This window comes from Balaenoptera physalus, assembly GCF_965194825.1.
Source record: "Balaenoptera physalus genome assembly, chromosome: 13".
In the NCBI taxonomy this organism is placed as follows: Eukaryota; Metazoa; Chordata; class Mammalia; order Artiodactyla; family Balaenopteridae; genus Balaenoptera; species Balaenoptera physalus.
Window position 1 is genome coordinate 96,785,860 of NC_138892.1, and position 17,796 is coordinate 96,803,655.

A 17,796-nucleotide genomic window follows, 5' to 3' on the forward strand; every position below is an offset into this window, starting at 1 on the left:
AGTAAATGAATGCCATTCTGGAAGGTAGGAAGACTGAGTCCATTGCAGAGTAGACAGAATAAATGGCTGGAGGATTTCATGTCCTGGGATAACAAGGAGAGCACAGGCTGCCTTTTCTTAGGCAGGAAGCGGAAGACTTTTCCGCTGTAGACAGTAACCTTACATAGGAGTTCTGGTGGAGACTCAGAGGGGAGCAGAGGTGGGCAGAGAGGGCAGTCTGGGCATATGCCTTCTGAAGAAGCTCCTGAGGGAATTCTGATACAGTCTCTGGGCTGAGACCCATTGCACAGCGCTTGAGATACAGTAAGCGTTTAATAAAAATTTATTGACTATCAGACTGGCTTAGAGAAATCCGACAGCCCAGCATAGCTGGGTGCTTTCCACAGGTCTGAGAAGTGATACTGTTCCTCTTCAGCTGTGGGAAAAAGCAGAGCAGAAAGGCTGAGTATGGTGCCAAGATGTTATTTTGTTTTTTCTCTTTTAAAAAAAAAGAAAAGAGTTCCCGAAGTGTCACATGAATCTGTGTTAAAATCAAATGGCAGGGCTTCCCTGGTGGCGCAGTGGTTAAGAATCTGCCTGCCAATGCAGGGGACACGGGTTCGAGCCCTGGTCCGGGAAGATCTCACATGCCGCGGAGCAACTAAGCCCATGCGCCACAACTACTGAGCCTGCACTCTAGAGCCCGCGAGCCACAGCTACGGAGCCTGCATGCCACAACTACTGAGCCCACGCACCTAGAGCCCGTGCTCCGCAACAAGAAAAGCCACCGCAGTGAGAAGACTGTGCACTGCAACGAAGAGTAGCCCCCTCTCTCTGCAACTGGAGAAAGCCCGCGGGCAGCACTGAGGACCCAGCGCAGCCAGAAATAAATAAATAAATAAATTTTTTTAAAAAGAGAGAAAAGAATCAAAGTAAAATAAAATTAAAATTTTTAAAAAATCAAATGGCAGACATTTCAAAACAAAATGTTGTATAATTGGATTACTTTTATTATATTAGCTACTGCTGAACCTCCAAATTTTGTGCTGGAAGCATGTGATTATTATTGCTTTTGAGTCCACACGTCAGCTAAATGGTTCTTTCTGATGTCTCCGCTGGGCACACCGTGCATCTGAGGTTGGCTGGGGTTGGGTGGGCAGCTCTGCTGACCTTGGATGAACTCTCTAGCACGTTGGGGGACTGGCCAGCTAGAGGCTGGCCCTCCTGCACGTGGTCTCCCATCCCAGAGACTAAATTAGACTGGGCTACTTTACACGGCTGTAACAGGGTGACAAGAGGTGAGAAGAAGTATGCAAGGTCTCCTGAGGCCTAGACTCAGAACTGGCGCATTTTGTTAGCCGAAGCAAGTTCCGGATCCAGCTCAGATTTAAGAGATGGGGAAACAGACAATGCCTCTTTCTGGGAGATGTTGCAAAGTCCCATTGCTGAGTATGGATAGAGGGAGGGGTGAGGAAATGCAGCACAGCTATTTTTACAATCATGACCCACACTCCTGACCCTGAGTTGTATGTCATTTATGTCCTTTGTCAACACTGAATCTACTCTTTTGGAAGGAAGGAATGTGTGTGGTCTTCAGAGGTTTGGAGCAGCTAATGCATGTGATATGCAAATAAGCACATTTTAAATTTTTTATTTTACTTTTTAATGGTTTATAACATTATATAAGTTTTTTGTGTACCTAAATATTATATTTCGACTTCTGTATACACTACAGCGTGCTCATTCCCAAAGGTTTAACTTCCATTCATCACCATGCAGTTGACCCCCTTTATCCATTTTGCCATCCCCCTGCCACCCTTCCCCTCTGGTAACTGCTACTCTGTTCACTGTATCTATGTGTTTGTTTTTGTTTGGTTTGTTCATTTATTTTTGTATTCCACATATGAGTGAAATCGTATGATACTTGTCTTTCCCCATCTGACTTACTTCACTTAGCATAATACATTCAAGGTCCATCCATGCTGTCACAAATGGCAAGATTTCATCTTTTTATGGCTTAGTAGTATTCCATCACACACACACACACCCCACATCTTCTTTATCCATTCATGTGTCTATGGGCACTTAAGTTGTTTCCATATGTTAGCTATTTGTAAAGAATGCTGCAATGAGCATAGGGCCGCATATATCTTTTTCCAATTAGTGTTTTCGTATTCTTTCAATAAATACCCAGAAGTGGAATAGCTGGGTCTTATGTTAGTTCTATTCTTAATTTTTTGAGGAACTTCCATATTGTTTTCCACTGTGGCTGCACCACTTTACCTTCCCACCAACAGTGTATGAGGGTTCCCTTTTCTCCACGTTCCCTCCATCACTTGTTTTTTCTACCTTTTTGATGATAGCCATTCTAACAGGCATGAGGTGATATCTCATTGTGATTTTGATTTGCATTTCCCTAATAAGAGTGATGTTGAACTTCTTTGTATGTGCCTGTTGGCCATCTGTATGTCTTCTTTGGAAAAATGTCTTTTTAGCTTCTCTGCCCATTTTAAAATTGGGTTGTTCGTTTTTCTGTTGTTAAGTTGTATGAGTTATTTATATATTTTGGACATTAACCTGTCGTTGGATATATGATTTGCAAATATCTTCCCTCATTTGGTAGGTTGTCTTTTCAATTTGTTAATGGTTTCTTTTGCTGTGAAGAAGCTTTTTAGTTTGATGAGGTCCCATGTGTTTATTTTTGCTTTTGTTCCCCTTTCCTGAGGAGACATATTCAGAAAGATATTGCTAAAACCAATATCAAAGAGCATCTTGCCTATGTTTTCTTCTAGGAGTTTTATGGTTTCAGATCTTACATTCAAGTCTTTAATCCATTGTGAGTTGATTTTTGTGTATAATGTAAGATCGTGGTCTAGTTTCATTCTTTTGCATGTGGCTGTCCAGTTTTCCCAACACCATTTGTTAAACAGAGTATACTTTCTCCATTGTATGTTCTTTGTTCCTTTGTCATAAATTGATTGTCCATGTATATGTGAGTTTATTTCTGGGCTCTCAATTCTCTTCCATTGATCTCTGTGTTTGTTTTTCTGCCAATATCATGCTGTTTTGATTACTATAGCTGTGTAATGTCATTTGAAATCAAGGAGTGTGACACCTCCAGTTTTGTTCTTTTTTCTCAGGATTGTTTTGGCTACCTGGGGTCTATTGTAGTTCCATATAAATTTTAGGATTTTTGTTCCATTTCTGTGAAAAATGTCATTGGAATTTTGATAAGGAGTGTACTGAATCCATAGATTGCTTTAAATAATATGGACATTTTAACAATGTTAATTCGTTCAGTCAATGAGCACAGAATATCTTTCCATTTGTGTCATCTTCAATTTATTTCAACAATGTCTTATAGTTTGCAGTATACAGGTCTTTCATCTCCATGCTTGAATTTATTCTTAGGGGTTTTATTCTTTTTGATGCAATTATAAACGGAATTGATTTCTTAATTTCTCTTTCTGCACAACAGATTTTTGTATACTGATTTAGTACCCTGAAACTTGACTGTATTCATTTATTATTTCTAATAGTTTTTAGGTGATGTCTTTAGGGTTTTCTATACATAGTATCATGTCATCTGCAAACAGTGACAGTTTTACTTCTTCCTTTCCATTTTGGATGCCTTTTATTTCTTTTTCTTGCTCAATTGATCTGGCTAGGACTTCCAATATTATGTTGAATAAGAGTGGCAAGAGTGGATGCAGAAAAAGCTTTTGACAAAATTCAACATCCATTATGATAAAAACCCTCCAGAAAGTGGGCATAGAGGGAACATACCTCAACATAATAAGGGCCATATATGACAAACCCACAGCTAACATCATATTCAATGGTGAAAAGCTGAAAGCATGTCCTCTAAGATCAGGAACAAGACAAGGATGCCCACTCTCACCCCTTTTATCAGTGGTTTTTGTTTTTTTTTAGTACTATGTTTTTTTCTAGTACTTTTATGTAGATGTCAGAATGGCATCATCAAAAAGAACACAGATGACAAATGTTGGTGAGGATGTGGAGAAAGGGAACCCTTGTATATTGTTGGTGGGAATGTAATTGGTGCAGCCACTGTGGAAAACAGTATGGAGGTTTTTTAAAAACTTAAAAATAGAACTACTATATGACCCAGCAATTCCATTCCTGGGTATATATCAAAAAAAACAAAAACACTAACTTGAAAATATACATGCCCTCCAATGTTCATAGCAGCATTATTTACAATTGTCAAGATACGGAAGCAACCTAAGTGTCCATAAACAGATAAATGGATAAAGAAGAAGATGTGGGACATATATATATATATCCACACACATACACACACACATGCACACATATATGATGGAATGTTACTCAGCCATAAAAAAGAAATATTGCCATTTACAGTATTACTAGAATCTTCCCTCTTGATACTGCTTTTGCTTCATCCCATAGATTTTGGTAAGCCATATTTCCAGTTTCATTTGTCTCTAATTTTTTTTCATTTCTCCTTTGACATCTTTGTTGACCCAGTAATTGTTCAGTAGCATGTTGCCTAGTTGCCACATATTTGTGATATTTCTGGCTTTCTTCTTGTAGTTGATCTCTAGTTTCACACCATTTTGATTGGAAAAGATGCTTGATATGATTTTAATCTTCCTAAATTTATTGAGACTTGTTCTGTGTCCCAACATATGGTCTATCCCTGAGGATGTTCCATGTGCACTTGAGAATAATGTGTATTTGGCTGCATTTGGATAGAATGTTTTATATATGTCTATCAAATCAATCTGGTCTAAGGTTCATTTAAGACTGCTGTTTCCTTGTTGACTTTCTGTCTGGATGATCTAATACACTGATGTAAGTGGGGTATTAAAATCACCTACTATTATTTTGTTGTCTCCCTTTAGGTATGTTAATAATTGCTTTATATATTTCGGTGCTCCTATGTTAGGTCAATATATATTAATAATTGTTATGTCTTCTTGACGAATTGTCCTCTTTACCATTACTTAATGTCCATCTTTGTCTCTTGCTACCATTTTTGCCTTGAAGTCTATTTTTTCCCATGTGAGAATGGCTACACCCACTTTCTTTTGGCTGTCACTTGCTTGGAGTATCGACTTCCATTCCTTCACTTTGAGCCTATGTTTCTCTTTAAAGCTGAGATGAGTCTCCTGGAGGCAGCATATAGTTGGGTCTTATTTTCTAATCCATCCAGTTATTCTGTGTCTTTTGATTGGTAAATTCAATCTATTCACATTTAAGGTGATCGTTGATAGATGAGGACTTAGAACTGCCATTTTATCTTTTATTTTCTGGTCGCTCTGTATCTCCATTGTTCCTTTTTTTTTTTTAACATCTTTATTGGAGTATAATTGCTTTACAATGGTGTGTTAGTTTCTGCTGTATAACAAAGTGAATCAGCTATACATATACATATATCCCTATATCTCTTCCCTCTTGCATCTCCCTCCCACCCTCCCTATCCCACCCCTCTAGGTGGTCACAAAGCACGGAGCTGATCTCCCTGTGCTATGCGGCTGCTTCCCTCCATTGTTCCTTTTTCCTTGTGTTTCTGTCTGCCATTTTAGTATGGTGGTTTTCTATGATGTTTTTCCCAATTTCCTCTTGTTTTTATGTTTCCTCTCTCTGCTCTAGATTTATGTTTTGTGGTTACCATGAGATTTGTATGAAACCTATCATGGATAAAATTGTTCTTTTTCTGCTGATAGTATCTTATCTTCATTTGCCTACATGGGTTTCCTCCTTTTCCTCTTCCCTTTTTACGTTTTTGTTGTCTTAAATTATTCCTTTTTGTGTTGTTCGTTACTAAATTAAAGTAGCTAGCGTTATTTTTACTGCTCTTTCCCCTTTAATCTTTATGCTGTAATTAAGTTTTTAACAACCTATTCTGATATAGAATAAGTTGCAATTTTTTTATTCTGTCTGTCCATTTACCATTTTACTCAAAGTTTTGTGTACAGTACTTTTTTGCCTTTTCATTTCAGGTAGAAGAGCTTCTTTCAATGTTTCTTTTAAGGCACATCTAATGTTGATGAGCTCAGTCAGCTTTTGTTCATCTGGGAACGTCTTTATTTCTCCTTCATATGTGAAGGATAACTTTGCTGGATAGAGTATTCTTGGGTGATGGTTTTTATCTTTCAGAATTTCGAGTATGTCATTCCACTCTCTCCTGGCCTGCAGAGTTTCTGCTGAGAAGTCTGCTGATAGACTGATGGGGATTCCTTTGTAGGTTACCATCCTTTTTTCCCTGGCTGCCTTTAGAATATTCTTTTTTGTCATTGACTTTTGACAGTTTTAATACACTGTGTCTTGAAGAAGGTCTTTTTGTATTGAGGTAATTAGAAGTTCTCTTGGCTTTGTGGACTTCTCCATCCAGTTCCCTCCCCAGGTTTGGGAAGTCCTCAGCTATTATTTCTTTAAATAAACCCTCTGCGCTCTTCACTCTCCCTTCTCCTTATGGGATACCCATTACCCTAATGATGCCCTTCCTAAAAGAGTCAGATAGTTCTATAGGATTTCTTTACTTTTTAGATCTTAATTCACTCTCCTCTTCTCCCTGTATCATTTCTAGATTTCCATCTTTAAGCTCACTAATTCTCTCTTCCATGTGGTCTGCTCTATTTCCAGTGCTTTCTAATGCATTCTTCATCTCATTTATTGAGTTCTTCAGCCCCAGAATTCCTGTTCGGTGCTTTTTTCGAATTTCAATCTCTTTGGTAAAGTATTCCTTCTGTTCATTAATTTCATTCCTGAGCTCATTGAACTGCCTTTCAAAGTTTTCTTGTAGCTGGTTGAGTATCTTCATGACAGCTATTTTGAATTCTCTATCAGATCACAACATCCCATGACTTTAAATTTGGCTTCTGGAGGACTGTCATTTTCTTTTTGTGGCACTGTGTTACCATGGTTCTTCATGGGGCTTGATGAGTGCTCCTCTGCCAGTGCATTTGAAGTGGTGAACATGTCTCTTCTTTAGGTAAAGCTTTTTTTCTCACTTGATTGTAGCTATTCAATAGGTTAGTAATTAGATGCCTTTCTTTTGTTTCCCAGTAGGTGGCGCTATGGCACAAGTTTTTGGTTTCTCCTACCCGCGCTGCCTCTGGTTATTTTTGAGAGCTGGCACTTTCCACCCTCCACTGTCTGTGTCAGAGGTGTCGCCTGGTGCCCTCCCTGTCACTATTTCTGTCTCCAGGGTTATCGGTTCCTTGCTGCTGCCGGTGTTGCTGACAATGCCACCTGGGGCACGGAGATGGCAGGTACTGCCTTCACCGTCCCTCTGGTTCCGCCTGCTTTATGTGTTCCAGGCCACGCACCCTTAGATGACAGATGTGTGGAACCCTCCAGCATGCTGCTGTGTCGGGCCGAGGAACCTTTGTTGAGTTATGGATGTTTTACTGGTCGTAGATGGAAGGGGAGAGACAAAGGGAGTGTCTCACACCCCCCATGATGTTGATGTCACTCTTCCAAATGGGCACATTTTAAACACACTTGATAGGATAATAAGGGGAAACTTTTCTGTGTTGTACTAAGCAATAGATCTAAATGGAATCAGAGGAAAGTGGTCATTGTTAATGTTTACGATTCAAGTGGTTACGTATTTTTTAAGTCCTGAAAGATGCTTTATGAACTGTAAGGGTTCTCTTATTTCTTAATTAAATTTAGCAAGAAGCTTACTATGAAATGTTATTTGCTGGCTGGCTTTCATACCGAAGTGTTTCACTTTACCCTGATCTAAAATAGTGTGCCTTCCAAAGCTGCTAGTGACAGATAAGATCAAGAATACAGCTTTACGTAGTCAAGGAAAATTTTTTACTCTTATAATGCACTGTTTCAGGACTCTGTCCCCTCTCTGGGCCTTTTCCTTTTTTTAATCTTAAACTCTAAACTATAGAATTAAACTCCTTGACTGAAGTTTTCTGTAAGACAGTTTATCTTCTTTGTTCCAGAACTCTGGGTGGCCTCCATTTTTTTTGTCTTCAACAAACAGTCTTGCTCTTGAATGAAAGACTACTCCTTTCATGTTAGTATTAGTCACGCACACATATTAAAGAATGCCTGCCCTCTTGTGTCCATAGAGGCTGCTACAATAAGGAGTGAATTAGCCAAGTTTATCACTCCAGAAATACAGAGTTCTATCCTATGGAGATTTTCTACCAGAGTTTGCTCAAGGCTGCCAAGTATGGTTGTACAGTTCAAACACTGCAGAACAACCTCAGCCCAAGAGCTGAGTGAACAGTCATTGAGGGACTTCCCTGGTGGTGCAGTGGTTAAGAATCCGCCTGCCAATGTAGGGGACATGGGTTTGAGCCCTGGCCCAGAAAGATCCCACATGCCACGGAGCAACGAAGCCTGTGAGCCACAACTACTGAGCCTGCGTGCCTAGAGCCCACGAGCCACAAGTACTGAAGCCCTGGCGCCTACAGCCCTTGCTCCACAACAAGAGAAGCCACCGCAATGAGAAGCCCGCGCACCGCAACGAAGAGTAGCCCCCGCTCGCCGCAACTAGAGAAAGCCCGTGCACAGCAACAAAGACCCAACACAGCCAAAAATAAAAACAAACAAATAAATAAATTTATTTTTAAAAAAGACTTGTGGCTCTGCTGATTTTCCAACATTTGTAAAACACATTGACCCAGAGTGTCAAAACCATGTTCACTTTTATAAATGTAGATACTTTTTCTACTTAAAAAAATTATGTAGACTCATTACATAAAATTTGGAAAATACAGAAAAGGAGAAAGAAAGAAGGCATCCGTATTCTTACTATCCAACAATGAATCCTGCTAATATCTCCCCCTAATTAAAAGTTCTCCTGCAAAATCCTAGCAAGTGAGGATCTACTCTGTTCGTCATTTTGGAAACTTGGAATAGTCCCGATTTAATGTATTCTTGCCATCCCAAATCATAAAATCAAAAATTTTCAATGGCAAATCCAGGGATGGAGGTCCACTGGCACCTTTAGAAACGGCAGTTGAGTAACTGCCACAGAGGGGAACCAAAGCTGGGAGAGGATAATAATGGACACTACAAAATGCATTGTGTACACAAAGCTCTGTGCTAACACTGATGCCTCAATATTTTGCATATGTGTTATGCTGATTTGTATATTCGTGTTTCCTGTAGGGTTTTTGGAGTCTCTGGACGACTTTTACCTTCTCAGCAGTCGTTTGGTATTGCTGCAGACTACAAACAGCGTGTATAATAAAACCCTACTGCAGCACGTGGTACCCCAGTCTCTCCTGGCCTGGCAAAGAGTCCGGGTGGCCAATATGATGGCAAATGGAGGCAAGCAGTGGGCAGAGGTCTTTTCAAAATACAACTCTGGTAAGTGGCCCTGCAGAATAACTTTTAGGCATGTACGTACGTTTAGATCTGGAGTTAACTGGTAAAGACATACCCATGCCCTGTCTTCATGTCTCCCGATATTTCAGGCACGTATAACAATCAGTACATGGTCCTGGACCTGAAGAAGGTAAATCTGAACTACAGCCTTGATAAAGGCACTCTGTACATTGTGGAGCAAATTCCTACGTATGTAGAATATTCTGAACAAACCGATGTTCTGCGGACAGGTATTTTCTTCTTGCTAGAGGTCTGGAAGTCTGATGTGTGTGTGTGTGTGTGTGTGTGTGTGATGGATAATGTGTGTGAATGTATGTTGGGGGGAGTATATGCTGGGGAAGGAAGGAGGGGAATGCCATTGCTAGTCACACAGGGAAAGAGTGACCAGGTTCAGCACAACATGTAAAACCTGCACCTCAGGCTCTTACGTGACAGCATAATCTACTCTTATGCGTAGACTGGGACAAAGCCAGGCATTCAATCTTATGACTACTTATGGTTCCAATATTACCTTCTCTCCTGGGTTCCCAAGTAAAACTTTTAGTTCAGCAACTATTTACGGGAGTGCTACTCCGGCCCAGGGACTGGAAAAGCGTGGATGTAGAATCCCCAACACACAGTCTGATAGGGAAGCAAGGCACCCAAAGAAGCTATTCGAACCCAGAAAGCAAAGAGCAGTGATAAGCTCTGGTGTAGCAAACCTGGTGGTGGAACTAAAGAAGGCACCGTGTCAGTGGGAGGGATGAGAGAAGGCGGTTCTGGAGGGCAAGGTCACAGCCCAGACGTTGGAAGTACTGGTTTCGGAGTCACATTGCCTTGATTTGACTATCTGTTCCTCAAAATCTTATCCACTCTCTCCAAGCCTCGCTTTCCTCATCTGTAAAACCTGACAGTAATGGTACAGGTCCCTAGTCACTTATTTGTAATTACAAAATCTCAAAACTCTAAAACTAGAAGTTCTTTGTTCCTTTGTTTTTCGTCCTAGCTCTCTTGTGGTAGCAAAATATGACCTGATCTGAACTCACTCGGTAGCAAAAACTAACTTGAACTATTTATAGTCTCTATTTATTTCCTCTCCTCTGGAGAGAATTTATACATTAGGCTACAGAGTTATCAATGTCTTTGATTATGAGGGGCTCCCCACAGAGACTGCAACATCGTCTGTAATTTACACACCATTGCTGTTCTAAAACCTGGAAAACCCTGAATTCTGAAACACATCTGGCCCCCAAGAGTTTTGCGATGTGGGAGTGTGGACCTTTGCAATTTCACAGGGTTGTCATGATAATTAACTGAGATAATTTTTGTCAATTCTTGAGCACGTTGCCGACACTTAGCAAGTCCTGACACCTTGCATTGAACGTAGTGCTCAGCGCACATAAGAAGTCCTCACTGAACGTTTGGTAATGAAAGAGAAAATGATGTCTGCGTGGAGGTTTACAGGCTAGAAAGGAGCTCAGCAATTTGACAAGGGGACAAGGTCAAACAAATAGAGGCATGGAGACCGCGGTGTGAAGGAGAAACTATTAGCCCAAGACAGCTAGAGAGAAGGCTGTGACACGGAAGATAGGTAGGTAGTCAGGGGAAAATACAGCCTTTAGTTTAGTCAGTTTAGCCTTTATAGAAAGTCCAGAGATAAACCCACGCACCTATGGTCACCTAATCTACGACAAAGGAGGCAAGAATATAAAATGGAGAAAAGACACTTTCTTCGATAAGTGGTGCTGGGAAAACTGGACAGCTACATGTAAAAGAATGAAATTAGAACACTTCCTAACACCATACACAAAAATAAACTCAAAATGGATTAAAGACCTAAATGTAAGCCCAGACACTATGAAACTCTTAGAGGGAAACATAGGCAGAACACTCTGACATAAATCGCAGCAAGATCTTTTTCGGGCCGTCTCCTAGAGAAATGGAAATAAAAACAAAAATAAACAAATGGGATCTAATTAAACTTAAAAGCTTTTGCAAAGCAAAGGAAACCATAAGCAAAACAAAAAAACAACCCTCAGAATGGGAGAAAATATTTGCAAACGAAGCAACCGACAAGGGATTAATTTCCAAAATATACAAATAGCTCATGCAGCTCAATATCAAAAAAACAAATAACCCAATCAAAAAATGGGCAGAAGACCTAAATAGACATTTCTCCAAAGAAGACATACAGATGGCCAAAAAAAGCACATGAAAAGATGCTCAACATCACTAATTATTAGAGAAATGCAAATCAAAGCTACAATGAGGTATCACCTCACACCAGTCAGAATTTCCAACATCAAAAAACCTACAAACAATAAATGCTGGAGAGGGTGTGGAGAAAAGGAAATCCTCCTACACTGTTGGTGGGAATGTAAATTGGTACAGCTACTATGGAGAACAGTGTGGAGGTTCCTTAAAAAACTAAAAATTAGCCTTTATCCTTTAGAAAACTGGAGTCTTTGAAAAGGGAGAACAGACAGGTCAGAGAGAAGACAGGAGGAGAATTAGGAAACTGTTGAAATAGATCAGCTGAGAGATGAGTAGGAACAGAACCAAGATAAGGTATGGGTCCTGGGGATCAGGGCTGGTCCTTCATTTCCCAGGTCCTCGAATCCATTTTGTAACGACACCCAGAGGGAACCGCCTCACTCCAGGGTGGCTCCTGCCAGCTAAATGCATATAATGTGCATAAAACAGAATTAACTAAGGTGGAAACTTCAATTGCCAAGAAGATCAGATGCTACCAAGTAGCGGACCTACCTCCTCTTGTTGGAAAATCCACCTGAGAAGTCACATCATTAGGTGGTTACTTGGGTAGCATGGCAGTTCAAAACTGAGAACCTAGCTGTCTGACTTGGTCCTAAGAGCCTGATAATAATAGGAAGCCGCTGATTATATGATGGTAGATTCAGGTTCTTTGCAATCCCATTCCTAGATCCCATGAAGAGGTCTACCCTGGGACTAAAACAAGTTGATGCTGATCTGTCTGTAGTTTGTTTTTTTTTCCCCCAGAGGCAAGAAGAACACAGAGTTAAATTCATTGAGTGTCTACTATATACTTGACATACATTTTTTTTTTAACATATTTATTTTTCTGTTACTTTTTGCTCACCGAGATTTTATTTATTTTATTTATTTATTTATTTATTTATTTTTGGCTGTGTTGGGTCTTCGTTTCTGTGTGAGGGCTTTCTCTAGTTGTGGCAAGTGAGGGCCACTCTTCATCGTGGTGCGCGGGCCTCTCACTATCGCGGCCTCTCTTGTTGCGGAGCACAGGCTCCAGACACGCAGGCTCAGCAGTTGTGGCTCACGGGCCCAGTTGCTCCACGGCATGTGGGATCTTCCCAGACCAGGGCTCGAACCTGTTTTCCCCTGCATTAGCAGGCAGACTCCCAACCACCGCGCCACCAGGGAAGCCCTCTTGACATACCTTTTACTTATATTCTTTTGTTTGACCTTCATAACATATTTCCAGATAAGTAGTATTGTTACCATCTTACTGTAAGGGAAGAAAGGCTCAGAAAGAAACATGTGATTTTCCTAAATAATTAAGCGATATCATATAGCCATTAAAAAAAAAAAAAAAAGTCCCGCAAACCTCCTAGTATTTGGAAGCAGCTGTGATATGTCCATAGAAGCCCTGGGTGTTTTTAGTCAGAAGGAAGGCATTCGACCTCTCTGAACCTCTGTTTCTTCCTTTAGAAGGAGGGATGTAATATTTATACATCAGCAGGTGGTTGTGATATTATACAAGATACTCTATTTTAAATCCTTTTTTAATCATGAAGCTTTATGAAAATGTGAAATATAAAGCAGCCATTTTTATTATTCATTTGAGCTATTCACATAGAGAACTATAATTATAAAAGTTAATATTCATCTAGTGCTTACCAAGTACCAGACCCTGTTGTAAGCTACTCCATCTGTTTGAACTCATTTAACGCTCACAATGATCCTTATAAGGTAAGTACTGTCATTGTTCACATTTTATAGATGAAGACACTGAGGCACAGAGAGGTTAAAAAATTCGTGTAAGGTCACATACCTAATAATGGCAGGACCAGGCTTAAGATCCAGGCAGTCTAGCTCCCAAGTTGTATAACCTAGGTATACTGCAATAATGAATGTGACTTTTAGCCTGCACTTTCAATGTTGTCTTTATCTCACTTCTTCCTGATGCTGGCTCTGTGCCCCAGAATCAGCAACGTTGAATGTCTTGTCATTTGTTTTCTCTTAATAACTTCACCCCCGAGTAGGGGATCCTATAAAACAGTAAGAAGGGAAAAAGGCAGACAAGGGCTAAGAGAATATGGGAGTGGGAATTAATCCCTGAATGGTGAAGGTTGACTGACTGTCCTATAGGCAACACCCTAGGCCACTGTAATCTGAGCTGTTCCTGAAATGTTGATTTTACTAAAGGTGTGTCACATGTTTGATGCCTAGTGACCTTGGCACACCGTGAAGCTTTGAATGAAGCTGAGCCTTTATGAATGTTTAGCGTCAGAGGAGTTAAATGCCTACTGGAACCTTAAAGACCATCTCCATTCCCCTCACATTATGAACTCTTCCTTTCCCTCCTCCTGCTAAAAAAAGGGGTTGGGGGAATGAGGTTAACTGCCTAAGGTCTAGTTATTCAACCCTGAGCCTAGAATTCAGATTATCTTCTGCTTAATAGATTGCTTTAAGAATTTGGGGTGAAAAACCAAAGAATCCTGATGCTCTTCTTCCCCTAATGGAATAATCTAGAGGTATACCGAGTCTGTAAATTTCACAGGATCTGTTTGATTGCCAGGGTTCACAGTCATTATTTTCTATGTAGTATCATTTTGTAATTACACAGCTGTGGCAATTTTCAAAAGAAAGTACCACGAATAACATTTCTTTTGTTCCCTCTCTCTTCTGTCTTCCTCCCCGTCCATCCCACCCTCCCCTCCCTTCCATTCCAAATTAGGATACTGGCCCTCCTACAACATTCCTTTCCATGAAAAAATCTACAACTGGAGCGGCTATCCAGTGTTGGTTAAGAAGCTGGGTTTGGACTACTCTTACGATCTGGCTTCACGAGCCAAAATCTTCCGGCGCGACCAAGGGAAAGTGACCGACATGGAATCCATGAAATATATCATGCGATACAACAGTACGTGGCACGTTTCTCAAGAATCATTCTTCAAAACTCCTTTTCTTCCCCATGGATAAAGAATCCATGTAATTTTATCATCTCTGTACTAGAAGGAATTATAAGAAGTTATTGAATTTAGTATTCAATTGATACTATGCATATTATATACTCAACAAATAGAATTTTGTCCTCTTTTATAAAAATGATAGGGAAGAGGATTCTACATATTTTTTTAACTGAAAAAGTTATGTGTAAAACACAGAAGAAAGAACCCATGTAGGGTACTTTTTTTACCCTACCGTCCCAAACACAGATTTCCTTCCAAGGAGAAAAGCAGCTAGTAAAACAACAATTATTCATAAACACTTTATTTTTGATGAACAGTATCGAGTCAGATTTGTATTTATTTTGTTAAAAAAAAAAAATGCATGTACATTTGTCCTCTGTTATCTCTCTTCCATCCATTCTTCACTGTGCAAGGTTCTTGAGACCAGGCTGAGCCTGGAGCAGGGGACTTGCGGTTGCCTCTTCCCAGGGGTACAAGTCGGAGGGGACTTCCGTATATGGGAGCAGGCTGGGCCGAGGAGGTCTCTGGGGTACACTCTCTGATCGTCTAGGCTTTCACAGGTCCAGTTTACTGTGGATAAGTGGATCGCGGAATGGTCAGTGCTCACTCTTTTCCCCATCACTTGTTTCCTAGATTACAAGAACGATACTTACAGTAAGGGTGATCCCTGCAATACCATCTGCTGCCGTGAGGACCTGAGCTCACTGAATCCAAGTCCTGGAGGTTGCTATGACACCAAGGTAACACGCTATTGGTGGTTTTGTTTTGTTCTTTAACTTTTTGTTTTATACTGGAGTATAGCCAATTAACAATGTTGCGATAGTTTCAGGTGCACGGCCGAGTGACTCAGCCATACATAACGTGTATCCATTCTCCCCCCAAACTCCCCTCCCATCCAGTCGCTATTGGTTTTTGAATTTCATTTCCACCAGTACCTAGGCCTTTTCAAAGGCAAAGCTGCAGAGGTTTTTGTGGCATAAAACACAATGATGTCTCTGAACACAAACTCAGTTCAGGAATCAGCTTTTTCAGAGAGTCTGGTGGTAGGTCCTACTGCCTCACTTCCAGTTCCTGCTCTGCCGCTCAGCTGTAAATCACATCGTCTGTTATGCTTCTGTGTCCTCATCTGAAAAATGGAAGTAAGCGTACTTGCCTCAAGGGTTGTTGTGAAGAATCAACATTTACTATCTATAAGATGTTCACAGCGGTACTCAGTGGGTTATTTGTAAATGTGCACAATCATGCTGCTGCTGCTGATGGTGCTGGGGAGGTTTTGTTTTACCAGGACCGGCCCGAAGTCCAGAGAGCATACTGAGAGCAGCGTGATTTCACGTTACACAGGAACTGAATGTAGCTGAAGGAACAAGTATTGGACCAGATGCTCAAGCAATGAAGCGTTTTCACTATGCTAGAATTCTTAAGTGCTGTAATGTGTCTCACAATATAGGTAATAAAAAGTTTGCAGTGGGGCTGAAGCCCACTCACATAGGCTTGTGAGAACCAGTTGTTAAAATAGTTGACACCATGTTGATAGCTTGAAGTGGTGGAATATTTACATCATGGAAATCAGCAAACACTACAAATTGGGGTCTTTTTCCCTCAGAGAGCTAGTTAGTTAAAAATTTACCAGCACACTACTGGATTTGGGATGTCCAAGGTTGTGAGTTAGCCATCTAGTTGGTGGAAGGAATCATTCTACCACATCCTTTTGCACTTTTGGCTTGGGCATGTGTCTTTTCATTTGCATCTCCAGTCCTAAATTCTGGAAGAAATCTCTTACAAGCGGAGTTAACTGTTCTATCTGAAGCTCTCTAATAACTGTAAGAATGCCAACCCCCCCCATACATTATTTTTTCTATCAGCTTAATGTCTAAACAGAAGATGCTTTAGAATAGTTTGAGCCAAGCTTTAGCCTTAATGACTCTCAAAATGCTGTGTAAGAAAAATTTAGTGGATGTAGCGAGCCTGGCACACATGAAGCCCCAGTGAATGCTTTTGTATTTATTTCTTTTTAATGGTATTTGCAGACATTCAGTAAAGTGTGTGAAAAGTGTTATGTCCATTCCAGAACACACAAAGAGAATTACTTGAACTGGGGAGAACCCAAGCCAAGCTTCCATCTGCCAAATTTTACTTTTTTCAGGAGACAAGAGCCTGCCAATTTTTCATCAAAAAAGTCTCTGTTGAAGCATATACTTTAAAAATATCATTTCTCTTGAGCCATTTTGAATATGAGGAAAATCAGAAGTTATGAGACATTTCCTGCTTTCCCCTCTAAGCTTAAGATCTGCTGCTACCCAATGTTCAAGTGTTTTTAAGACACGGACCTCACTTTTTATCGAGTTCCTTCTACTTCAATACTCGTTAGTGCCCTGATTAATAACAACTTTTACTGAGGAATTAATCTATTCTAGGCACTGCTTCAAGTATTTGCTCTCATTAATCCTTATGACAACTCTTCTATGAAGCAGGGTTATTAGTTTACTTTTACAAATGAGAAAACGGAGTCAAAATACATTTTGGAGCTAGAATTCCAAACATGAGTAACCTGATTCCAGATCTCACACTTTTGGCGGTTAATTTAACACACTTCTACTAGTCAGTGCACATTTGAATGCCAAATGGAAACAGAAGAGCATTATTGTGGAAGCTTGCAAGATTTTATTTTAAGGGGAGCTAATACTGTGACTTTGGACAAACAGCAGGAACAACAGCTACAGCAGGGACGTAGTCTAGCTTTTCCCCAGTGGTTTCCTAAAAGGTCCCCCTCTTCTCTCTTTGCAGGTGGCAGACATCTACCTGGCATCCAAGTACACAGCCTATGCCATCAGTGGGCCCACAGTACAAGGCGGCCTCCCTGTTTTTCACTGGAGCCGTTTCAACAAAACTCTCCATGAGGGCATGCCAGAGGCCTACAACTTTGATTTTATTACCATGAAACCAATTTTGTAACTTGACATAAAAAGGAGGGAGATGAGACACCAAGGGCACTATTTTAACTATGTTTTCCCATTCAGAATTAGTCTTAATAAAATATATTCAATCCAGGCTATCACTTTCATTTTTCACTGCCAATTTTGTCATTTTTAAAACAGGCATTTACTATAGGGTGGAGCGCTGTAGAAGAAAACATTACATATGATAAATGACAGTACCGTTTCAGCACACAAGCTTATACACAACAAAGTATGGTAGAAACTGCTCCCTTGCTCACGAAAATCCATTCTCTGCTCTTAAGCCTGGCCCCACAGACCACACCTCCCAGGCGCCCTCGGGCAGCTGTGCCACGTGGCAGAGT

At 40.5% G+C, this 17,796-nt stretch overlaps 1 protein-coding gene across 1 annotated transcript in view; it reads left to right on the forward strand.

Moving 5' to 3' along the window:
* Nucleotides 1–17,553, forward strand: part of PLBD1 (phospholipase B domain containing 1) — a 72,807-nt gene extending 55,254 nt beyond the window's left edge. Inside the window, exons 7-11 of the mRNA XM_082421994.1 lie at nucleotides 9,109–9,309; nucleotides 9,417–9,557; nucleotides 14,264–14,449; nucleotides 15,132–15,238; nucleotides 17,283–17,553. Coding sequence (XP_082278120.1) covers nucleotides 9,109–9,309; nucleotides 9,417–9,557; nucleotides 14,264–14,449; nucleotides 15,132–15,238; nucleotides 17,283–17,450 — 803 coding nt within the window. The 3' untranslated portion in view covers nucleotides 17,451–17,553. The remainder of the gene's footprint in view (nucleotides 1–9,108; nucleotides 9,310–9,416; nucleotides 9,558–14,263; nucleotides 14,450–15,131; nucleotides 15,239–17,282) is intronic.
* Nucleotides 17,554–17,796: the final 243 nt, after the last annotated feature.